This window comes from Taeniopygia guttata, chromosome 9 (genome assembly GCF_048771995.1).
Source record: "Taeniopygia guttata chromosome 9, bTaeGut7.mat, whole genome shotgun sequence".
In the NCBI taxonomy this organism is placed as follows: domain Eukaryota; kingdom Metazoa; phylum Chordata; class Aves; order Passeriformes; family Estrildidae; genus Taeniopygia; species Taeniopygia guttata.
In genome coordinates, this window is record NC_133034.1 from 7163645 (window position 1) to 7181538 (window position 17894).

Sequence of the window (17894 nt, forward strand, 5' to 3'; positions counted from 1 at the left end):
AGCAACAACAAACAAAACCAGAAACCCAGTACCAGCCTTCTCTCGGCCGCAGGCGCGTTCCCTTCGGTGCAGGTTCGGCAGAGACAGCACACCTGGGGTGGCAAACAAGTGTAGCAAAAACACTTCAGGGGGAGAGCTGCGATCACCCTAGACACAATGCAAAAAAACCAAAACCAAAATAAAAAAAGAGGATATGGGATAAAAACCATCCCCAAGACAGGACACTGCACCAGCACAAACCCAGCAAAGGACAAGGGCTTGCCCTCTGTCCTTCTGGTGACTTCACATAGCTATGGAAATGCATTTCCTCATGCAGTTCTACCCTAGCATTTTCTCCCCATACCTGCATTGTTTGGTTTGTTGGAGCTGTCTTCTGAATTTTGCCATGACAATCCGGAATTGCAGGCTATGTCTCCTTCAGTCCCTGTCAGGTGTCACTGAGGAGCCTCTCCCCCTCTATTCACATTGTCTCATGGATCTCTACCATCCAACCAAACTGCTTGTTTACCTTCCGCTGGCTAATCATCAGATGCTTGGTATCCTGCTGTTTTACACTTAATCTCTGAGGTTGTCTAGGGTTTAAGATTACTTCAGTCAAGAAAATGAATCCACAAACACCAGAGGTTTATGTCCAAAAAGGAAAAGAGGAGTCCTGTTACTTTATTTGAATAAAGGGAGAGGCCATGGGGCGTTCCCCTGAGGTCTCTCAAATTGTTAGAGGACACAGCCTCCTTTTTATCCTAATATTTCCGGGCCACATTTCTCTCTCTCTTTCCCCATTGGCTGAGTTACTTGAGAGGTACAGTCTTCTCAAATCACTTAATACAGACCCCCTTCTAATATATACCCCCCCTTTTCTTTTCCTTGTGTCAACCAGTGGAATTCGTTTGGAATTCATGTTCCTCCTATTGCTTCCTTCATCTCTCAGTATCTACCTTTATTTATCAGCAGACCCACAGTTTGTTTGTAAAGACAAATCCCTTTCATTCCTTTCATCAATCAGTGGAATTCTTCCTATTGTTTCTTTTATCTCTCAGTATCTAGTTTAATTTATCACCAGACTCACAGTTTGTTTGTAAAGACAAATCTTTCCTTTCACTCATTCCTTTCACTTTCCTTATGTGACTTCTGAACTCAGATTTTACCAGTGGCATTCCCTAAATTTAGTTTTTATTTCCCTGAGCTTCCTTCAGCTGTGCAGGGAATTACAGCTGAAAGTACAGGTTATTCCTAGGCTGCTTCTTGGTGTCTCCTTTTAATGTCCAATTCCATTATTTTCACACTATTTGAGAATAGGTTAAAAAACAAAACAAAAACCCAAGAGCAGTGGAGCTGAAGCTCCTCTGAATTTCCAGGCAGTGCTGAGGGTTATGAGTGTGCAGCACAGACTCATTGTGGCTGGGCTGGCCCAGCTGCTGGGGAGCCACACAGACTTGCTGTGAATGTGAGGGTTTTATGATCTGGGCTCTGGCTTCCCCCACCTCGCAGAGCTCAGCGGTGCCATCTCTCAGGGCCAGGCTCAGACACGCTGCAGTCGCTGTGAGAAAGGAGCATCCAGTGCCCTTTGCTCCTCAGCCCAGTGCTGTGACCCCAGGCTGTGGGTGGGTGGTGGCTGCTGAGGTCAGCAAAGCAGAGGGGACAGCACTGGAGCTGCTCAGTGGTCAGAAGGAAAGAGCTTATAGTGAGCAGTGGGGCTGGGAGAGGAACTGGACTGACTGTGAAGTCTGTGTCTTTGGCAGTTCAGGTATTGCCCATGGGCAGGGGCAGGATGCACATCTGGCCAAGAAGCTCAAGCGCAGCAGACCAGTGTGCAAAGTTTGTGAGCTCTTCCCTCACCCTTTGTCCCTGATTAATTTAGCAAGGCCTGGACCCCAATGTTCATCAGAGACTGGGAAAGCTGGTTTTAACTCTGATGCCTCTGCTATAGCTACCTTTTAGAGCTAGCAGTGGCCAAGGGGGTCAGGACAGCCATGGCACATCTCCTTATTAGTGTCTGGGGGACCAGAAACAGCCACCCTGGGGAGAGGCCACTCCCTCTGGCAGATCTTATACTGGAAATACACAAACAAAACTAAGACCTGTAAGGCTGATGGGTACTCTTGTGAGGCATTCCATGCTAAAGAAGTTGCCATACAAGGATTTCCTTGGCCAGGGGAATCCTTCAGCTGCTGAAAAGCTAACTTAGAGAGAGCTGGGACTGCCCATGCAAGGGGATTTGTTCAGCTTCCAGTGGAAAAACACCAATAGTGGTCTATTCAATCTGCTACTGTTAGAAGCCATCATTTGGTCATCAATTGCTGCTCTGCATATTCTTCTTTACTCTCTCTCAATAGATAATTTGCACACAGAGTTTTTAAGGCAGTTTTTCAAGCACTTGTGATACCAGCATTTGTGCAACTGCATGTGTACACACAGGCTTCTGACACTTCAATGAAGATTACTAAAGGTATTTATACTGTCAAGAGAAGAAAACAAAAGAAATTGCAAATGTAATTAAAACCACCCTGTGGTTTTAGTGGGCTTGAATGCCCACAGGAGCTGTTCCTCTTCCTCCTCCTCACACACAGCCTACATGTTGCACTGTGAACAGCTGTCTCACTCCTGAGACAGCTGCTGCTGTGTTTTCAAGAGATAGCCTGCACATCACAGTAAATATCCTTCCACTCTTCTCAAACTAAACTTCTCCCAGTGTTCCTCTAACTGCTTGCAGCCTCCTGGGATCTGACTCCATAGCTGCAGAAATCAATGGGACTCTTGGGTTTGGGGCCAAAACTGCAGCGACACTGGCCCTAGGTGATCCAGAGCTGAATAGAGGCATTGGAGAAATAAAATTAGCAGAACAGATTCCTACATGTGCCTTGTACTCCTCTGTGTGCCACGGCAAGTCTTTCAGACTGAAATGTCAAACATGAATGTTTAATTTAGGCAATTAGTCATCCTTGGTTCAGCATCTAGAGAAATATCTTCAGGCAGGCATGCTTTTGCTTTGGAGCACTTTCCCTAACAAAGATGGAATAAAATCCAGTCCATTCAGACTTAGTAAAGTGAGGGAAATCATTAATATCCACAGTTGACTAGACACAGTGCAAGCATGCTAGTGCTGCTCACCACCATCACCTTCCTTTTGACCTGTGCTCCCTGGCTGCTCTTTCTGGGATAAGTCTTGTCATTATCAGCATGCAGCTTCTGCACCAAATTCACACAGCAGTGTTTCAACAAATGAGCATCCTGTGGAATCTCATTGGGAAGCTCTGGAAGAATGTCATTATTACCTGTAAATGGTTCTGCTCCAGAGATCAAGGGCTGCCTCTTCCATCCCATTACTGTGCCTGGCCCCTCTTTGTCATGTGAGATGAAATATCTGCGAATTGGTTTCCTCTTCATACTGAGTCCCCAGCACTGTCCTCAGCAACCACAGCAGCTGCACAGGTCCTGTACAGAACTGAGCTGCTCCCACAGCTGCAGCATTCAGAGGCACCAGACTGAGGTGGGCTCTGAGGCATTTGAGTACACTTGGATCTACGAGTTGGCATAGCTGGGTTGATGCTGCTTGTACACCGTATCTTCAGGTTTTGCCCAGACTGGGATACCTGTCTGGGGACATTTAGGAAGTTAGAACCTCCAAAGCAAAACCCAAGGAGCAGCCATGTTTGCTGCTGTGTGATTCACACTGCCCTGCTGACCATGTCACCAAGCAGCTGGGATTTGCTCCCATCACACACCCCACAGCTCAGAGGGCACATGATGAGGACAAGCCCAGTGTGGACATGTGCCCATTGTGAACGTGTGCCTGTCATCTCATCTGTGAGGCATTGTCGAAGTGTGAACAGAGCCAGGAAGCTGGCCACAGCCTTAGACCTGTGCTGTGTCTGTGTTCCCAGTGAGGCCTCGAGGACTCTCCCATCTCTGGAGTCCATCCAGAAGGTGTTTGAGCAGCAGCTGCATCCCAGTACCCACCAGCGCTCCCAGGTAAGGGGGCTGGGAGGTGGGAAGAGCAGAACAGGTGTGTGGGTGGCTTTCAATGGGTGCAGGGATGGCTCTGGTGTGTAGCCATGGCCAGTGGGGTGCAGATGGGCACACGCCACATCTATTCTCTTTAGCCTCCTTCTGCTGCAGTGCAGTGGGCACAAAGTGAGTTCTGTCCCACACTTTCACTTATCCCATAGTCCTCTCCTCCTGCTTCCCCTGCCTGTCCTAGAGGAAAATACCACCAACTGCCTGAGGATTCCTACCTCCCCATCCTCCCTCAGCATGTGGGCTGGCACTGCACACTTCTTTTTCCATAAACCTCACTCCAGGATGTTTCACTGCCACATCCTTCCTTTTTTCAAGCCCACTTAAGTCCCCATAACATTCCTCTCCCTGCCAGAAAACCAAAAGTCCAGGACTTCTGTATGCTGAGCCCCAGGACTGGTCATGTGAGCTTGCTTCCAGCAGCAAGCTGACTCCCATGCATGGCCTGCTGCCTCGACCCTATGGAACAGGTTTGCAGATTTGTCCTTCCAGCCTCCCACACTTCTGCGTGTTCTGTGCTCTTGTGGTGCCCACTGTAGATCGGAGTGGCAAAGGTACAAGTGCTGCTCCTTGATCTGTGAGAGATGTTCCTGGGACTGCACTCCAGGCTGTGCTCTGTGGGCTTGGTAATCACTCATCTCCCTCTCTCTTTTTGTTCCTGTGCTGCGGTTTCAGATGCTTGGTGAAGCAAGTCCAGTCAATATTGTATTGAAACTCAACCAGCTGATTTCTTTGCTGTCTTCTATTGAAGAAAAGGTAGAGTTTTCAAACTATTTTATATAATCTTCTTGTCCTCCTTTGCCTCTAATTTGTTTCTTGTTCATCATCAGTGCAAGTGCTCTACCACAGTAAGATTTCTTTGTTCTGATTTCATTAGTTTCAGTGTAGTGCAGAATCACCAAGAAATAAATTACACATAATTATTTTACAGGTGAAAACACTGTTGATTGAAGGTCCTGATTCAACACACCGGCGCTCCCTTATTCCCCCTGTCACTTTTGAGGTAAATTACTCCTTTAACGATGTTGATCAAAATGTGGAAGGACAGTAATGCAGATTTATGTCAGTATCTCAGCTCCTGGGAATTTTGCTCTGCTGCCACAGAGATAGCAGCTATTCCTGGGTGCTGTTTGGCATCATGAAAATGCCTAAGAGATGTCTGGTGAGACTGGCATAATGATATGCATCCAGGAGCTAAGGCAAGTGCTGCATATGTAATACATGTGACTGAAGTGTAGAAGGTCCCTCATGGAAAACCTCTCTGTATTCCACTAGGTGAAAACTGACTCCCTAGGAATTTTCTCAAAAATTCAACTCAAAGTGGATGTGGAAATGGGAAAACTGATTATCAAGAGATCTAAGGATGGTCCAGAAGACAAATTTTATACCCACAAGAAAAGTAAGATGTCAGCTTAATGTCACAAATGCTGAACTAGGCTCTGGGAATTCTGCTACGTCCTGGGTGCTGCATGAGCACCAGTCAACAAGACACAGATATCTCTGTAGTGGGATAACCAGCTTTCACAGATTGTTTTAGACCCAGTCTCCAGGTCTAAATGAGGACACTGGAATCAGCACTGCAAGGGACCAGGTTTTGGTAGAAGATTCCCCATAGAGCTGGTTGCAATAGAACCATTTTTCTTCTGAAAAGCAATGCCACTTGAAAAAAGAACATGCTGACTTCTGTGATGATTTTTGATGATAAAAAGCCAGACACTCAGTTTCAGTAACATTTTTCAGTGAATTTCCCTTGATTTTTTTTTTTTTGTATGTAGATCAGTATCTCTCATCATGAGCAACGCCAGTTTGGACTGTGATTGCCTAATTCAAACAACTTCCCTTTTTTCTCTTTTCTTTCTGAGCAGGCAGCTCACTGAAGTTGAGACAGAGATCTGTGAGAGAGTAGATTATACCCTTGGGCTCTCTCCAACTAGAAAATCAACCTGTTGCTGGCAGTAATTGAAAATATGAGCTTTCACGCATGGCTTTCTCCACCTGGTGTTCATAATAATTAGCTGCTATTTTAGATGGGAGGAATCACCTTTACCACCAAATGAGGTCTTACATCCTCTTTCACAGATGGGGAAGGAACACATGTAGGCTGGCTTGGGATACAGTGGGATTGCCTGCACAAAGTTAAGGCTTCATTTCACAGAGCCAGGCTTGAGATGGAAAAGACTCCAAGCAGAAGAGTTTTGGGGGGGGGTCCTCTTCACTTGGAATCCAAATCTGTTCCTACTGGGAATAGGATTAAAAACTCTAAAATGCAGGTCTGCAAGGCAAACTGCACCATGTAAATCTCAAGCCTTTGAGCAGAATTCTGTTTGTTATGGTGGGACCCTTATTTCAGTGAGTGCACTTGTGACACCCAGCCTGTGTTCAGTCTTGCAGCTCATCAAGTCCCAGAAGGTTCCAAACAAGCTGGTTATTGTTCTGGAAACAGAAAAAGAAAAAACACAACGGAAGGAATATGTTTTTTCTGATTCCAAGGTATGTACATCGTGTTTCTTTCCTGCCAGCCTGGAGCAGGTACCCGGGTGGGAGTGGAACATGGGACATTCTTTGGTAGAAAGCGGAACTGCTGAAGGACAATAGTTGCCTTTGTAAAAAGTAATTTTCTCCTGTGTTCTGGAAACATCCAGAAAATGAGCAAGTATACCATCTAAAGGGAGAGATACTGGACACCTAAGTGCTGCGACTGAGGCAGGAGGACAGAGCAAGCACTGAGGAGAAACAAGCAGTCAAGATGGCCACTGTGAAAAGGTTCTTATAGACAAAGAGGGAAGAAAAGATTTTTTTCTGATCAGCTCAGCATTTGTTAAAGCAATGCACAAGCTAAATGCCTAAAAGAGCACCACAGGAAAGGCTGCCTCTAGAGTAGTTTTCAGGATAGTGCAGAGCTAATCTGCCCTTCAAGTGTGCTGGGAATTTCCTGGTTCAGCAGGTTTTTCAAGAGGTCATGTCAGAGGAGTTAAGTATCTAATTAATTTTCTTTGCTCTTCCCTATCTAGAAGAGAGAAGGGTTCTGCCAGCTTTTACAGCAGATGAAGAATAAACACTCAGAGCAACCAGAGCCTGATATGATCACCATCTTCATTGGCACCTGGAATATGGGTATGGGCTCCCTTCTGCCACAGGCACTCCTTCAAACACTGCCTAAAGGTGTGCTCTGCTGGCACAACGAGCTCCAGACTATCTGTTGGGTTCTGAAGGATTGCTCAAGTGACAGGGAATTGTGGCTAGCACAAAGCTGGTGCAGCAGTGCACATCATCATCCACCTTGCAGAAAGGACAGGAGCAATTCTACAAACTGTGTGCCTACACAGTTTGTGGTGATTGGGAGTGGGGCTGGGATGAACCTTATCCCCAATGGGTACAGCTGTAAAAATCAGGTGAGCAGCACTGACAGCAATGAGCCATGGAGTGCCCAGGTGCACTGACCAACCACCAAAGGGAACAGAGGGCACACAGGGGCACTGCATCAACATGAGGGTATAAAAGGTTGGGCTAAATAACAAGAAGGGCAGACATTTGCAGCCTTCTGAAGTGCCATGATGTTACTCTGTATGGGTTGAAGATTTCCAGACTTGTATGATGATACTCTGTGTATCATGGCCATCTCAGCTGCCGCATATGCTGTGAGGTGTGCTGCGACAAAAGTGCACATCAGCTGCTCTCATTTGACTAGGGGCAGTTCATGTCCAGCCTGGGAAGACAGCTGAGTATCTGTGGTACTTAGAGAAGGGGACAAGGTGTGGCTGAGGACAGTTAAATATAGGTTTTTTTCCTCCCTTTTGGTATAGAAGCCTGGTTCAGCTGCTGTGAGCTGAGCTGTCTGTGTTTGGCCATCCTTAAGGAGTAAGGTCAAGGCAGTGGTAGGCCAGGAGTACAGTGCTCTACCTTTACTCCTGGTTAGCCTTGGCCTTGGAAAACTGATCAACAGGAGGAAGGTGGTCAAAGCAGAATAATTTCTTTTGCAGTGACTCAGGAGGAGGTAACATCATTGTCATCTTAGAATAGTGTGCCCTGGCTGATAAAAAAGTGATATGAGATATGAAGCCCATAATTTCTGTCTCCATGTGTTATCTTTGTCCTGATTTTGACAAACATTCTCTGACTTCCTTTGGTGTTTGATGTGTTAATAAAAGGTGCAGCCCCAGCCCCAAAGAAGATCACCTCCTGGTTCCTCTCCAAGGGGCAGGGGAGGACCCGTGATGACACTGCTGACTACATCCCTCATGACATCTATGTGATTGGCACCCAGGAGGATCCCCAGGGGGAGAAGGAATGGCTGGAGACCCTAAGGCAATCTCTGCAGGAAATCACCAGTATCAGCTTCAAAGTGGTGAGGGGTTATTCTAGCTATTGCATGGAACTCAGGAGATGAGGGTGTACATGTTGTACAAATAGAAGAGATGGGAATCAGTGAGATTTTGCCTGTACCTCCTCCCTTTATTTTCATTGCATTTGGGTGAAGGAGAATGAACTGAATAAGTCTGTGGGCTCCAAAAGATGCCCCTTTGGAATTGGCTAGATGGACCTGTTGCTATGGACAGTGATCCCTCTGGCCAAAGCAGGGACCCTGCCAGCCTAGGTGCAAGGGGAGATGTTGAGCACTCAGGTCGAGTGCTGGCATTATTTTGACTTTCAAACAGGAGAAGACTCTTAAACTTCCTGAGCCAATTGTAGCCTAAATCTCCTCCTAGGCTATTGCACTTTCAAAGTAGGATGTAACAGTACACAGGCAGAGACAAGACATAAGAGAAACTTGAACCTTATTAAGACCAGCTTCAGACATTCCTGGGTTTCAGTGATGTCAAGAAACAAACCTGAGCATATCTGGAAAGCTAACTCTCATGGTGATCAGGAAGCTATTTTGTTCAAGCAAGATAATCCAAAGATTAACTAGAAAAAAGGACTGGAAAATAGCAGGTTACAGCATTGATTAAAATTATTAGAAACATATCCTGAGCACAGGAAGAAAATTTCTGTAGAAGTGCCATCGAAGGAGTCAAGAATGCTGCAGCCACAGTGCAGCTTGGCAAGTATTTCCAGAAATATAACCTCTACCCTTCCCATTTCTGCAGATAGCCATCCATACCCTCTGGAACATCAGGATTGTTGTCCTGGCCAAGCCAGAACACGAGAACCGCATCAGCCACATCTGCACGGCCAATGTGAAGACCGGCATCGCAAACACGCTGGGTGAGGCACGGGCAGGGCCTGCCCAGGCACTGTGATCTGCTCAGCCCACAGGGATCAGCTCTTCTTCTACAACACTCATTAGGCAACATTTATGGGACACTCCTAAAGTTATATCCCACTAGCACTGGTTGTGTTTTACCCTGTAAGAGAGGAAATCTATTTGTGTATATACTTAGGACACACACAAACATACACACATATATATACATTTATATTCCCAGCAAACACTTTTGACTGTCAATTGGATTACTCTTTCTTGGGTTTCACAAGGAAGTTGCACTTCTTTCCCTTCAACTAATTTTTTTAGCACCCTTAAAAATTTGTTCCCACAATCTGTGCTGTATGCACCAATTTTTTTCTATGTTGATTAAGTCAATTTCTCTTCTCCATCCTCCACTTTACTTCCTATGTGCTAGGTGCTTTATTATCTTTGCTAGATTCAGCCTGGAGGTGGATTAATTTTTTGTCATTTTTTGCTTCCCTTTTACCAGGTAATAAAGGAGCAGTTGGGGTGTCATTCATGTTTAATGGAACCTCCTTTGGGTTTGTTAACAGCCATTTGACTTCAGGAAGTGAAAAGAAACACAGGTAAGATACATCCTCCCCTCTCAAAAATTACTGTTGAGCCAGGGTGAAATTCTCTGGGCCATATTTGGAAGGCAGGCCCACCAGACAGGCACAAACATGTTTTCCTGACCATAAAAAATTGTTTAATGTCTTCTGGGAGGGCATTTAAACAAGGGACTTCTGCTAGTTGGCCATATCACTTGGGTGCAGGAGAAATGGATAGCAAAATTATTTCAGAGCCAAGAGTAAAACACTTGCATGACCTATCATAAAACCCACTGCATGAGGAAAACATAGATTCCATAGAAAAATAGATTCCATGATCTATAATGTTTTGAAGAAATGTGGGAAGGCTTTTCCCATCCCAAAATAATGTGCTGAAGGGGACTGTCTTCCTTCTCACTGTAGGCAGTGCTGTGAGTCCCAGGACACAGCTGAGAAAGATCCCTCAGGAATACCAGGAGGGAGGTGTAGAACAGGAATATCCCCGCAGTGACTAATTCCCTATACCCAGCTGTGAAATAAGTGTTTGTGGATTAGGCAGGTTCTGGTCAGCATAGGACTGGAAGGCAAAGATCCCGACACTACTGGGAAATCAGTGCCCACACTGGGAGGAGCTGGAGCAGTTTTGATTTTGAAAGTGAAGTGGACTTGAAATGAAGAGTTTGGCCTTGTCATCTTTACCAGTCCAGGAAACAGATGGTGTGGGATTTCTGCACAGGGTCTTTGCTACTGATAAAGTTAACTTCTATTGAAGGGTTCCTCAGGGGCTGGAAGAGTTGCCAAAATCTAGTTATGTGTTTGCTGCTGAAATGTGAAGGAGACAATCTAATGCTGGGTTTCTAGGACATGTAGCTCAGAAAAGCACAGCCCCAGAAGGCAGCAGAAGTGGCTTCAGGAGCACATTCCCTGGGCCTGTCTGTTGGGGTGGCAAGTTCTCAGATTCTGATCTGCTCCTCCGTAGCTCTTGAGTTGGAGCAGCTCCATCCTGGTAAAACTGCAGCCTCTGCCATCCCAGGCATTTGGAAATTACATGGCAATTTAGGATGTCAGGCAGATGTTTTCTTGTCTTGACAGACGCAACCAGAATTACACGAACATCCTGCGCTTCCTGACACTGGGAGATAAGAAACTGAGTCCATTTAACATCACTCATCGCTTTACTCATCTTTTCTGGCTGGGAGACTTGAACTACCGTGTGGAACAGCCCCCGACGGTGCGGGAAGCCCTGCAGGGACAGCACGCTCTGTTGCTATAGGAGTGCTCTCTTCTTCCAATCTAGGGCAACATGGCAAAAAGAGGGGAGACAGAAGGGATCCTCAGGGCATGAGTGTGGCCCAGTTGAAGGAGAGTAAGGAAATCCCCTTTGCCCTCTCCAAGGATTAATGGACCCAGGAATGCCATCTGGCACACTTTGCTGCTTCAGGCAGCCTCGGTTCCCCAAACTTCACAACTTTTCCTTCCCATTGTGAACAAGCATCTGTCCCTGAATGGCTCAATCCAGAGATTGCCTTTCTGCTCTGGTTGGTGAGCTTGGAATGGCTCAAAGAGGCCTTCAGGAACAGGCAAGCCCTCATAAATACTGGATAGGTTTCAGTATGTGGGAGAAAATACCAAGCTCAGTGTCAAATTGCATGTGGTTGTGAGTGTGTGTGTTCTTGTGTAGGGGATGTGTGGGCATTTCAATACCTGTTTTGATAGACAAATGTTCAGCCACACAAAAAAAGGCTGGGGCTTTTCAGTGAAGAGAAGGACAGGGAAGTGGCAGGGGCTACAACTCTGTCAAACAGCTCAAGAGCACTCACCAGTTAACCTGTGAAGGGAGTATTTATAAGTATTTATTTGCATCATCTGCAGCTCTGCTGTTTCCCTGTTGGCAGGAAGCAGAGAATATTATCCAGAAGATCAGGCAGCAGCAGTATCCGGAGCTGCTGGCTTTTGACCAGCTTCTCCTCGAGAGAAGAGACCAAAAAGTGTTCCTGCAGTTCGGTGAGATCCTGTACTGGCTGGCAGGTTCCTCTGCTACATCCACCAGCCTTCTCTGCCAGCCCCAGCATGGGGCAGGGTGTACAGGGCAGTGGCTCTGTTGCCCAGGTGAAGATTCCCAATGGCCAAGCTGTAACCGAGCTCTTTCCCTGTTTTAGAGGAAGAGGAGATTACTTTTGCTCCAACCTACCGCTTTGAGAGAGGCACCCGGGAGAAGTATGTTTACACCAAGCAAAAAGCTACAGGGGTAAGTTAAAACTGATTTCTGTTCAGAGGTATATGGCAGAGCTGTGACAGCAACTCCTGCAGAAGAAAGAGACCTAAACCAATCTCTCTGTTTCCTGCCCTTGTAGTGTTTTGAAAGGAGTCAATACAAACAAAAAGACACAAATATATAGTGCTTGGGTGAATGAATTTTCTGTTCTTTTGTGAACTGGCCCTTTCCATTCTTCTTGACATTACTTCTCCTTTGGTTTGCAGATGAAGTACAATTTGCCATCCTGGTGTGATCGAGTGCTCTGGAAATCCTACCCCATGGTGCACGTTGTGTGTCAGTCCTATGGTGGGTGGAGAACAGATTGTCGATAGCAAGGCAACCAGTCTGAAACGGAAATGATTCAGAACAGAGTCTGTAGGATCTCCCTGCACTGCCAGGCACTCAGCATAGAGGGACCTGATGTTAAATGAGGCAGAGGGGAGCCAAAATCTCTCTGCCTGTAACCTTACAGGGTTGGGAATTAATTCTGTTATTCTTTTATATGCAGAACACCACCTGGACAGTTGCAGCTGTCCAACTTTAGACCATTCTGTAGGATCACTTTACACCAGTTATTTCTTGGCAGCAACCATTACTTTTCCTGTGCAGTCACTACCCGGAACTCCTGACAGTGAGTGCCAGCAGGACAGACCCTGTGTGCACAGTCCAGTCTGCAGAGACTGGAGCTGCAAACATCTCTTGTATCAAATCATATTCCAGAAGAACTGTGTGGTACTAAGAGCCTGTTCCCTTTCCTGCTGAGAAGCATCACTAAAGTGCAGTGCAGGAAAGAGAAAAAGCCCACAAAAGCTGTTTAATATAATACTCAAATACCAGTTTCTGAAATGTCATCAACTATATGTAGGACTGAGCATCCGAGTATGCTATTCAGGGTTTCCTATGTGTGGACTGGGATCAGGGCTGTGAAAGTTTCTCAGGGATAAAGCAGGCTGATCTGATGACAAAGCCCATGATGCTGAGGTGTGAGGTTGAATAGGCCTCTCTGGAAGGACTGGGTTTGCTGGAACTCAGTATGTGTTTAGATCCAATCAGGCCTTGCTCACCCACTGTTAACTTTGGGCCAGGAGTTGCTTTGTAGCACTGAAGCAGCATCAGTGTATTCTTGTGTGATTTCCTGATATATTAGAGCTATAATTAGCTGTTCATGTTGCAGAGGTAACCATGAATCCTGTAAGGGCTTTTTGTACTGCAGGAATCTAACACTGACAGTCATCTACAAAACAATACAGTAAAATGGTGTCCCTTAATCAAATCTTTCTGTATTCTGACAGAAGAGTTACATTCATGTGTACTGACATGAGTTTATGCAGAGAAACGCTTTTGACTAGAGACAGTTACCAGAGAGACTGTTACGTTTTCTGGAAAATTACTGAATATTCCTTTGACAGTGATTTCCCTGGAGCAGGGCAGTAACTGTCCTCCCTTTCTCCTGGCAGGCTGCACCACTGACATCATGACAAGTGACCACAGTCCTGTGTTTGCCACCTTTGAAGTGGGAGTCACCTCACAGTTCGTTTCCAAGAACGGTCAGTCAGGCTGGGTGCATGTGTGCCATCTTCACCTTGGATACAGAATCCATTGCTTTGTATATGCTGAGAGAAAAAGCCAATTCTTTAAGAGCCCACTCAAAAATGCCCTCTCTTTATCTCCTACTGAAAGTGACATTACTTTCCCTTCCTCTTTCCTAGACTCCAAATACACAGATTCCCAAGGGGAAATAGAGTTCCTGCACTGCTACGCTACTCTGAAGACTAAGTCCCAGACCAAGTTCTACATTGAGTTTCATTCTAGCTGCTTAGAAAGTATGTGTTTACCCATCTTTCTATCAAAGTTTTCTGCATGTTTGGATTAGTTCTTCTCCTTCTTGCTTTGCTCTTAAAAAATAGCTATGTGGATCATTTGTTCCAATGCAAAAAAAGGGATGTCCTAAAGATTTGCTGTAGTTTGCAAGACATTCTATACTATCAGCAATACAATGCAAACCCCACACCAAAGGTAGCTGTAATCCATGCTTAGACATGTAGCCTTCCAAACAGTTTTTCCACCTTGTTTGTCAATCTAATTCCTTTCGTGATGGGAAACATATATTATTCTTGCTTATCACACAGAAATTGCCTACGTAGTAAAGACATGATTGATTAAATTTCTAATTGTGACTGCTACAAATGATCACGTGATGTCAAAATAAGGCATCTGCATTTTCCTAGCAAAAATAATTAAAAATAATTAAATTAACCTGATTTAACAAAAAATAAGTCAGAGGATCAACTAAAAGGGAAATGAATGCTAGTAATGTGACTTTGTAAGTGGGACGGTGTACCCCACAGTACTGCAGATTTTACTGCCTGTGCCCCTGCTGTGGGGCTGAGTCTCAGCTGTTTATGTAACACAAGCCTACGTGCCCTTGCTGTGGGTTTTTTAAAGCAATCTCCCATCACAGAACTGCTCTTGTAAGTGGGACAGCAAGCCTTTGGTGGATGCTTCATCACATTATCGCATGTCAGAGCGCTGTGTCAAAGACAGTTCCATAAAAGATTATTTTTTGGCTGTATCAAAATTTGCATAAATTTCTATGGAAACAGTGTATTATGAATCTTAAATTAGAATTTCAAAAGTATGCTATCTTGAGTGGCGTAGGAAGAGCTGTCATGTTCTTATCCTCCGGTCCATGTATGCACTGATCTCCTCAGTGCCAAGTTTAACTGCAAAATGAAACCATTTAACAATACTCTAGCAAAACCACTTGCAAATTTACTGTGTAAAAATTCATCCAAATCCCAGACTTTAAGCTTCTTAATGCTTTTAAAATTTGTGTTCAAGTAGGAAAATAATCATAGGCTTTTTGGAGACATAGTGAAGAGGATTTGTAGCCCAGTTCTTGCTGTCTCTCTCCTGGTAAACTCCTTTCTTGTCCCTTTGCAGGCTTTGTAAAGAGCCAGGAAGGAGAAAATGAGGATGGAAATGAAGGGGAGCTTGTGGTAAAGTTCGTTGAGGCACTTCCAAAGGTAAACTGGGACTTATACTCCATATTCGTATGGAAGAGAAGCTCCACTTTCATCCCATAAGCAACGTTAGATCTTTTACTTTCACAAATACTACTTTCAGGAATATTGTTGTGGTCTTGTTTACACTTAAAGGGACTGTAAGAATGCAGGATGGGCTTAGGCTAAACAGAGTATGTTGTAAGCAGGAAAGGACTTTCCCGTCTATCAAGAATTTTGCTGGTGTGATTATGCCATTCAGGACCATGACTTTTTTCTCACCTTTTTAGAGAACATGATGCTGGTTTGAGCAGGCCTATTTTTTTTTTCCGTTTTAAATGAAAAATAAAACATCCTAGAGAGTAACTCTGCCCTGGAGTTTCTTTGCCTGGTCAGATAAAACTTGGTATATTTTAGAAAAGTTGATTTAAGTACTTTTTACCTGTGTTAAAAAGAACCTGAGTGTTCAGAAGTCGTATTCTGAGTGTCAGTGTCAGACATTAGTTCTGTCCTTGAGATCAGAGCTGTTCTTCATTTCTTGGCATGGTGGGAGTTGAAAGAACTACAGGAGCTCCTGGATTTGGAGCAAATGTGCATGTCAATACCTTTCTAAATAGCCCAGAAGTGCTGACTTTGGAAATAGTGCCTTACACTGAGAAACTGGGGAAAGGCTCTACAATAAGTGATTGCAACAACAGCCAGACAGATTTTTGGGAACAGACTGTAATCAAAGTCCAGACGCCTTCCTCCTCGGGTGATTTTTCAGTCCTGGACTACAAGAGAAAACTGCAGCTCATCTTGTGAGTGTCAGATTTGCAGCATTCCATTTGCTGTGCTGGGACTCAGAGTGCAGCCTTCTACCACAGATATCCAGATATTATCAGAGGCTGATCCTGGAAGTGACATGATAGCCTCATGGGTTTATCCAGCAGCGTTTTTCTCATTTGGGACTGAGTCCCAGGGAGAAGTGTGTTCCTGCCAACCATGTGTTGTATTGACCCACCTTAACTTGTCTTTGCAGCTGACTCCAATTATTTCAGACCCGGAATACCTACTGGATCAACACATCCTGATCAGCATTAAGTCATCAGACAGTGATGAATCTTATGGTAAGTGCTTAGCTTTAAAGTTCTGGATGAATCAAAATCTACTTAGATTTTTCCAAATTACTGAAAGAGTGGGAGAGAAAAGAAGTAACTCCTATAGACTGAACATCTATGATTTAGAACTCAACATACACATAAAAATACATTCACTGTGGGCAATATTTTGTGAAGTAATTATGATTAAGGGTAATATGAACTCAAAGCAACAACCTGTGTGAGCTTTACCAGCTCTAAAAGAGCAGTGGTTTAAAAAAAAGTCCTTTACAGGAACTAAATCAGGAGTCAGCATGCTTAAATGCATTTATTCAGAACATACAAATCCTGTTTCACTTGCACTTACTTGAGGCATTTCTCCTGGCTACAGAAAAGTATTTGGTTGTGCTTGTGACTCCCAGATTGTCACTAGCCAGAGAATGCAGTCCTTGTCCACAGAAGGCTCTTTGCTTAAATCCCATTAACAGCAATAGCAACCATAGGCTCATCTTTTCCTTACCAGGAGTGGAAGCTCAGAACCCTGAAATTACTCACAAGTAACTTTGATGCCCAAATCCTTCACACATACATGAAGTGAAATAAATGCCCCTAATTTCTCAGGTGATATGATGCTCCTTACTGTGATCCAAAGCAGATTCTCTCCAGTAATTACATACCTGTCAGTGCATTGGTAGTATATGACACAAAATATTTCAGTGCTTAATTTCTCAGTCCCAGCCTCATTGTCTCCCTGTTGTCTTTCAGGGGAAGGCTGCATTGCCTTGCGAATAGAAGCAACAGAATCCTTAGCTCCTATCCATACTGTGCTGACACACCATGGAGAGAAAACGGGGATCTTCCAAGGTGAAATCAAGTTACAAACGTCACAAGGAAAACAGAGAGAGAAACTGTACGGTAAGGAGCATCATCATCTCTGCAATGCTCATGCTAAAGAATGCTCACCTCAAAAGATTTCTGATAGCTATCAAGCAATTGAAAATTATCTCTGCAATGCCTGCAGTCACAGAGACTGCTTTTGATGCTGAGTGCAAGGAGGTGTGAATATGGTTAGCTCTCAGGAGCATACCAGTACTCTTTCAGGAAGGCACGACAATTGGATTCCGTGGGGTTTTTCATCATTCAAGTAAATTCAGCAGACTGAGAGAGCCCCCTGTCTGTCACCTGCACTGGTTTTATTGAATGAGGATATCTTCCACTTGTGACATGACACACTCCATGCCAAGCTCTCCCTACTCCAGTCATCCTGGGGAGCAAAGAGTATATCAGGCTCTCAATGAGCAGTTCCTTAGCTAGAAGATCACAAACTTTGCTTTTTTCACCTTGCTATCTTTTGTTCTCATTCAGAGCGCAGAAGCAGCCATTTACAATTATTCTCAATGGTGAAATGACTGTATGTGGCTGTTTGGTGGGTCATGACCTTTGTACTTCAAACCACACATTTCTTCCTCTGTCAACAACACAGGACATATATTAGTGGGTAGTTAAAAACCTAACAGCAACAACAGTTTAAAACTGCCCATCACTCTGATGGACAAAGAGAGATGCCTACAGGAACACAGAAAACTTGAGCAGACAAACTCTGGAGATATGTGTGCCCCTTCTTTCCTTCAGATTTTGTCAAGATTGAACGTGATGAAATCACTGGTCAGAAACCAAAGAACATCAGCAATTTAGAGCCTAACAAAGACTGGGATCAGACTAACAGGTAAAGGGCAAGTGGGTAAGTCAGCTCCAGGAAAATGGTTGGCACCATAAATGCAAAGT

The 17894-nt window shown here is 44.6% G+C and overlaps 1 protein-coding gene across 2 annotated transcripts in view; it reads left to right on the top strand.

Moving 5' to 3' along the window:
- Positions 1-17894, top strand: part of INPP5D (inositol polyphosphate-5-phosphatase D) — a 92301-nt gene that overhangs the window by 69926 nt on the left and 4481 nt on the right. For both annotated transcript variants that reach the window (XM_030280727.4, XM_030280726.4), the window contains 19 exons: positions 3882-3969; positions 4690-4770; positions 4946-5017; positions 5290-5413; positions 6398-6504; positions 7026-7128; positions 8163-8359; positions 9102-9219; positions 9711-9807; positions 10864-11002; positions 11667-11775; positions 11931-12019; positions 12253-12334; positions 13486-13575; positions 13738-13851; positions 14972-15054; positions 16052-16139; positions 16875-17024; positions 17742-17835. In XM_030280727.4, coding sequence (XP_030136587.4) covers positions 3882-3969; positions 4690-4770; positions 4946-5017; positions 5290-5413; positions 6398-6504; positions 7026-7128; positions 8163-8359; positions 9102-9219; positions 9711-9807; positions 10864-11002; positions 11667-11775; positions 11931-12019; positions 12253-12334; positions 13486-13575; positions 13738-13851; positions 14972-15054; positions 16052-16139; positions 16875-17024; positions 17742-17835 — 2025 coding nt within the window. The remainder of the gene's footprint in view (positions 1-3881; positions 3970-4689; positions 4771-4945; positions 5018-5289; positions 5414-6397; positions 6505-7025; positions 7129-8162; positions 8360-9101; positions 9220-9710; positions 9808-10863; positions 11003-11666; positions 11776-11930; positions 12020-12252; positions 12335-13485; positions 13576-13737; positions 13852-14971; positions 15055-16051; positions 16140-16874; positions 17025-17741; positions 17836-17894) is intronic.